At 51.9% G+C, this 6,589-nt stretch overlaps 1 protein-coding gene across 1 annotated transcript; it reads right to left on the bottom strand.

Annotated features, from left to right (window-relative positions):
* Positions 1 to 426: 426 nt before the first annotated feature.
* On the bottom strand, positions 427 to 2,212 carry SOX12 (SRY-box transcription factor 12). Its single transcript, XM_034404871.3, has one exon. The coding sequence runs from the start codon at positions 2,000 to 2,002 to the stop codon at positions 1,037 to 1,039; it is 966 nt and encodes a 321-aa protein (XP_034260762.3). The 5' UTR covers positions 2,003 to 2,212; the 3' UTR covers positions 427 to 1,036.
* Between the last annotated feature and the right edge of the window lie 4,377 nt (positions 2,213 to 6,589).

Genomic DNA, 6,589 nt, shown 5'->3' with positions numbered 1-6,589 from the left:
CAGCTCTGCTTGCGGCATACCTCTGGCAAAAATTAAAGAGGAGGAGGTGGGGGGAGGGAGACTTTTTTGGGGGCGATCGACACACACACAAGCCTGCTTGCACTGTGGGTCCACGTGTTTACCACGTGCCCGCCACTTCTCTGTCTCCCCAACCCGAGGCTTCCCACCCCAGTACCGAGACGGGCTTTGTGCCTTGGCGACACGAAAAGTCTGGTCCAGTGTGGAAGCCAGTGCCCGCCCGATCCCCGGCGTCGCCGAGCGTCACGCCACCCACGTCTCCCCCACACCGCCGAGGCACGCCGTGCCCTCCGATGGAATCTTTTGCCTGGCAGCCATTGAACGAGGGGGGACAGAAGAAGAAGGAGGAGAGGAAACCTTCCTGGCTGTCTCTCCTGTCATCGGCTTTGAAATGGCCGCGAATCGACACCCGGCAAAGACACCCTTCGAGGTGGGGTGATGGGGGTGTGGGGAGGCAGGAGAGAACAGGGTGACAAGTGGGATGCCAAGCGAGGGAATGTGGGCACCCCGAGGGCAGAGGGAGAGAGGGGAGAGGAAGGAGGGGGCATCAGCATGGATGGCATCCATCCTTCCATCCGAGCCGGAAAGCAGCTGCAAAGACGGTTGAAAGGATCAGCGACGAACGGTCGGATTACAAGGCAAAACCAGACTAGACAGTCAAATTTCATGGGTAAATAAACACGGTGCCAAGCCAGGATGGCTTCAAAGTGGAGAGAAGAGGAAGGGTGGGGGGGTTGAGAGGTGACGGGCAGCCTCCCCGAGCAAGGCAGGAGAGGCTGGCCAAGTGGGTGTGTGCTGGGGGGGGAAGGAGGAGGCAGTGGGGGATGGGCTGATGGAGGACTTGCCTTTGAATGAAGCCAAGGCAAGCTGTGGAGATACCTGATTCTGTATGTAAACAGCTGGGTTTCTTCTTCTCTTTTTCTTTCTCTCTTTTTCTCTCTGCATGTTTTTTTTTTTTGTTTTTTTGTCTTTTCCGGAACCACCTGATTGTTGAGAAGCGAGAGTTCCCTGGGAGGATTCAGTACGTAAAGACCAAGTCCGAAATGCTGGACATCAGCCAGTCCCCTGCGATCATCTCAGTCACTTCCGGGGTACAGTAATCGGGGAACTCAAAATGAGACGAGGCGCCCAAAGGAAAAAGATCCAGATCTTTATCAAAGACCGACCAGTCCGGGCTCCGGCAAGGGGGCGTGTTTGGCTGGACTCGGCTGGGCACAACGTTCCAAAGATCTTCCTCTGGCTCGTCATCTGAGGAGGCAAAGGAAGAAGAAGAAGAAGAAGAAGATCTCGTAGAAGCTGGAGAAGACACGTCGGAGGACCAGGGCTTGGCGAGCTCGCCGGCTTCGGCGTCTTTGGCCTGGCCAGAGTTGGCTTCCCACTCTCCTTTCTCACCACCTGCGGGAAGCACGTGCCAGAATTCCTTGCTGGAGGTTTTGGGACCTTCGTCAAACGATACCTCCAGGATGCGGGCTTCCAAGGGGTCGTCGTCTGGCTTTGGAGAGGCGCATCCCCCCTGGCCTTCGGGATCCGGCTTCGGCGTCTGCCTCCGGGGCGAAGCTGCCCGTCCAAGGACGGAGGGTTTAATCTTGACGGGCACCCTGGGCCGGGCCTTGGTACTGCCCAGCTTGCCTTTCTTCCTGGGCCGGTACTTGTAGTCGGGATAGTCGGCCATGTGTTTGAGGCGTAACCGTTCGGCCTCCTTGACGAAAGGGATCTTCTCTGAATCTTGGAGCAACTGCCAGCGCCGTCCCAGCCGCTTGGAGATTTCGGCGTTGTGCATGTCGGGCCACTGGTCCATGATCTTCCGCCGTTCGTTCTGGGACCACACCATGAAGGCGTTCATGGGGCGTTTGATGTGCCCGCTGGGGGTCTTGCACCAGTCCGGTTCGCCCGTGCCATCTTTCAACAGCAAGCTGCCTTTGGAACACGCCTCCTGCTTCGCTTCCACGCCTCGGGTCCGCGTGGAGCTGCGTTGCTGGACCATGCTGTTGCCCTGATGCGCCGCCGACTCTCCGAACACTCCTCCTCCGGATGCTCAGTCCAAGCCGGGGTTATTTTCTCATCGTCCGGTGGGTGGAAACACCGTGGTGGCGGGCTCGGCACGGCCGGCAGGTGGGCGGGTGAGCCTCGGTGGTTGCCAGCGAGCGAGATCGCCCCTCTCTCTCTCTCTCTCTGATCCACGCCCCCCTTTTAACTCCGTCTCCGAAGCAGCCGGCTGGCAAACTGACAGCAGGAGGTCCTGGCGGCACCTGCTTTGGGCCTGGGGGAGATGCCCAGCGGAGAGGGGGTGCAGAGAGCCGGGAAGCGGTAGGAAATCTTTGGCAAAAACAGCTGGAGAGCAGGGAGGGTCGAGAGAGGAGGCCGTCAGTAACTCCGTGCGGCAGGATTCCAAGGGCCAGGAGCATCCCCGAGGAACAACGGATGGACAGATGGAGCAGTCACGCCTTCTCCTTCTCCTCGGGGTGGTAGAGACCTGAGTGGGGAGAGAAGAGGGGGAGAGACCCCCACCACTCAAAGCAGCAGCCCCTCGGTGTCCTCCCCCCCCCACTCCAGGCCGCCCTAGATCAGCTCCGGCTGGCTTTGCAAACACAGCCTGCTCACGCCCACTCTTCCTTCCTCTCCTCCTCGCTGCCTTCTCTTATAGCCCATCCTCGCTGACAGCCCCCTCCTCCTCCTCCTCCTCCTCCCCGTCCCCCCTCCCCCACACGCTCGGCCCCTCCCCTCCAGCACAGTCTAGGGCTGCACACATTGCTGCCAAGAGTAAACACCAAGGTGCTGCTTCTGTCAATGGGGCGCCCCTCCTCCGACAGCACGTCATTGGTTGCGAGGCAGGAATGGGGTATTTGCATCCCCCAATCGGCTGGCACAGCCCCCCCCCCCACTCCCAGGAAGGGAGGGAGGGAAGGTCCAAAACTTTCTCCCCAGCCAACACACCCACCTGCCTCCCCCCACTGCCTTTCCCCCACACCCCCCAGCAGCAACCCTCTAGATGGAGCCGGGAGGGAGGAAGATCCTGCAAACCCCACAGAATTCCAGATTGGTACCCACTGCAGAGGAATTATGCCAGGGCAAGAGAAGGATTTCAGCAGCCGGCAAAAAACAGGAGGGGCACCCAGCGAAGGATGGGGAAAATGCTTTCCATTTCTCAGGAAAAGGTGGATTTTTCACAGCAACAGTGGAGGTTTTCGAGCAAAATTTCCAACTTTAGGGCCAATCTTTTACAGCCAGTTACTTTCCTGCTCTCTTATTTATGTTTGCATTTGAGTTTGTGTGTTCATGGATATTTATTTGTGTGTGTGTGTGTGTGTTTGTGTGTGTGTGTGTAAATATATATACACATACATATTCATGCACACACAAACCCAAGCATAAATAAGAGAGGAAAGGGACAGGGCTAGAGTTCTCTGCTCCTATTTATATAGTTTTCATATTGATGTTGTGGTGTTTATTTGTATCATGCCTTCATTATTTTTTTACTAACAACTCAAGGTGGCGAACGCACTTAACACACCTCCCTCCTCCTATTTTCCCCACAACAACTCTGCGAGGTGGGTTGAGCTGTCTGGCCCAGATTTAGCCAGTTGGCTTTTGTGCCTATGGCACAAAGGACTAGAATTCACCGTCTCCTGGTGATCGACTCAAAGTCAGCCACTTGGCTTTCGTGCCTAAATTTGGACTAGAACTCTCAGTCTCCTGGTGACTGGCCCTAAGTCATCCAACCAGGTTTCGTGCCTAAGTCGGGACTAGAACTCACTGTCTCCTGGTGATTGGTCCAAAGTCAGCCAGCTGGCTTTTGTGCCTACGGCAGGACTGGAATTCACCATCTCCTGATGATCGACTCAAAGTCATCCAACGAGGTTTCGTGTCTAAGTTGGGACTAGAACTCTCAGTCTCCTGGTGATTGGCCCTAAGTCATCCAACCAGGTTTCATGCCTAAGTCGGTTGGTACTAGAATTCACTGTCTCCTGGTGATTGGCCCAAAGTCAGCCTATTGGCTTTCGTGACTAAGGTGGGACTAGAACTCTCAGTCTCCTGGTGATTGGTCCTAAGTCATCCAACCAGGTTTTGTGCCTAAATTGGGACTAGAACTCTCAGTCTCCTGGTGATTGGCCCTCAGTCATCCAACCAGGTTTCATGCCTAAATCGGTCGGGACTAGAATTCACTGTCTCCTGGTGATTGGCCCAAAGTCAGCCTATTGGCTTTCGTGACTAAGGTGGGACTAGAACTCACTGTCTCCTAGTGATCGACTCAATGTCAGCCAATTGGCTTTTGTACCTAAGTTGGGACTAGAACTCTGTCTCCTGGTGATTGGCCCTAAGTCATCCAACCAGGTTTCATGCCTAAATCGGGACTAGAATTCTCAGTCTCCTGGTGATTGGCCCAAAGTCAGCCTATTGGCTTTCGTGCCTAAGGCAGGACTAGAATTCACCATCTCCCTGTTTCTAGCCTGGTGCCTTAATCATTAGACTAGACCAGGTCTCAATATTTATGTATATGTTCATGTTTGTGTGTGTATGTATGTACGTATGTATGTCTATACTCTATATCTATATGTCTATCTCTCAACTGTCTGTCTATCTAACCCTACCTACCAAACTACCTGGAATTCCTATAATTCCAATTTCTCCATTAATTCTTCATTCAAAGCCACAATTGGAGGGTACGCTCAAAAACCCCGCAATACTGCATTTCGAGCCCTTCGTGCCAGCTGGCCTCGTGGGATTTCGAATCCAGACCCAGGGCTCGTTTTCTCCAAGACCTTTAAGAGCCTCATTCGTCTCGAGGGATACTGAAGAGGTGAATGCCCAAAATTTATCTAGGCCCATCATCTGCCCACTATCCAGCGGCCACTACAGACAATCCTCAACTTACAACCACAATTGAGCCCTGTCGCAAAACGAGACAGTTTTGCCCCGTTTTACGACCTTTCTTGAAATTGTTGTTAAGCGAATCACCGCAGTTAAGTTAGGTTGTTAAGGGAGTCTGACTTCCCTTTTGACTTTGCTGGTTGGAAAGTCGCAAGAGGGGATCACGTTTTCCTGGGACACTGCCACCGTCATAAATACGAGTCAGTTACCAAGCTGACTACCGAATTTTGATTACGTGACCATGGGAACGGTCGTAAGTATGAAAAACAGTGATAAGCCACATTTTTCAGTGACGTTGTAACTTCAAACTGTCCCTAAATCAATGATTGTAATAAAAGAGACAGTTTGCAAACTTCAAATAGATACTAACTAATTCAGTGTTTTTTCAAGACATGGACACTTTAAGATGGGTGGACTTCAACTTCCAGAATTCTCCATCTTGTATTGTTCATGGATGGGAGGCCACCAGGAGATCCTAAGACTGCAGACTAAACCAGGAAACCCAAAAATATCATGGAAGCATGCCAGAGGAAATCAAACCTGTATCGTTCCCCTCAAAATTATCTGGCTGTCCAGCTCACCTTGAAGAAAAGTTTACCTTACCTTACCTGGCTGGGAACGATGGACGCTGTAGTCCCAGCACACGCAGAGGGAAGGCATGTTCAAAGCTCCTCACGTACGTTCTCTCGCAAGCGTTTTACAACCCCCCTGTGAAGTAGGACGGCCTTGTTTTCTCGGTGAGGCCTGGAAGTGAGTATTTTTCGGGGGAAAGATTAAGATATTAGTCATTTTTAGCCTCGATTCCCATTTTTTTCTTCCAGATGAGACAAAGAACGGGAATTCAATAGCCTGAGATTGTAAGTGGAAGGGGAAAAACTGCTTTTTAAAAATTTTAATCCTGAGGAGAATCTGCAGGGGGGGAAGGCGAAAAAGTCAAAATGGCAGCCAATGCAATTGAAAACCTGCTCCCTTCCCTCCTTTTTTTTTTGGCACATTTTGGATTATATGTAAAAGGGGTTTGGATTGCACTGTTGCAAGCGCCATTTTGACTTTTGGCACATAAATCTTTCCTCTATAGCAGTGTTTCTCAACCTAGGTAGCTTGAAGATGGGTGGACTTCAACTCCCAGAATCCCCCAGCCAGCAGCGCTGGCTGGGGGATTCTGGGAGTTGAAGTCCACCCATCTTCAAGCTACCTAGGTTGAGAACCATGCTCTATAGGTCCTCCCAAAAGTCACAATGACTTTAGCCCTAAAATGCAGGGCAAATGTTATACAGCTAAGTCCTCGACTTACGACCACAATGGAGCTCAAAAACTCTTGGGAGGTTGAGTTTCACGACCATTTTACAACCTTTCTTCCCACTGCGGTTGTTAAGTGAGCAAGACGGTCGTGAAATGAATCCGGCTTCCCCGTTGACGTTGCTTGCGGGACGGTCGCAAAAGGAGATTGCGTTGACCTCGGGACGCCGCAATAAATAAATACAAACCAGTTGCCAAGTGTATGAATTTGGATCAGATGACCAAATGGGTCGTTAAGTGTGAAAAACGGTCATAAGTCACCCTTTTCAGGGCCGTTGTAATTTTTGAACCATCACACTAGACAAACGGTCATAAGTCAAGGACTGTCTGTACTCAAGAATCAAACTGCAAGAAAATTGCAGGATAAAACGGCCAAAAACACACTTATCCATGACTGTCTCGA

Source organism: Pantherophis guttatus, chromosome 3, assembly GCF_059756535.1.
Source record: "Pantherophis guttatus breed Tessera chromosome 3, ASM5975653v1, whole genome shotgun sequence".
Lineage (NCBI taxonomy): Eukaryota > Metazoa > Chordata > Lepidosauria > Squamata > Colubridae > Pantherophis > Pantherophis guttatus.
Note: the sequence above shows the minus strand (reverse complement) of the source record. Positions and strands in the feature narration are given on the sequence as shown.

What these genes read in the sequence shown, in the direction of transcription:
- SOX12 (XM_034404871.3), bottom strand. Translation starts at nt 2,002, where the DNA reads ATGGTCCAGCAACGCAGCTCCACGCGGACCCGAGGCGTGGAAGCGAAG.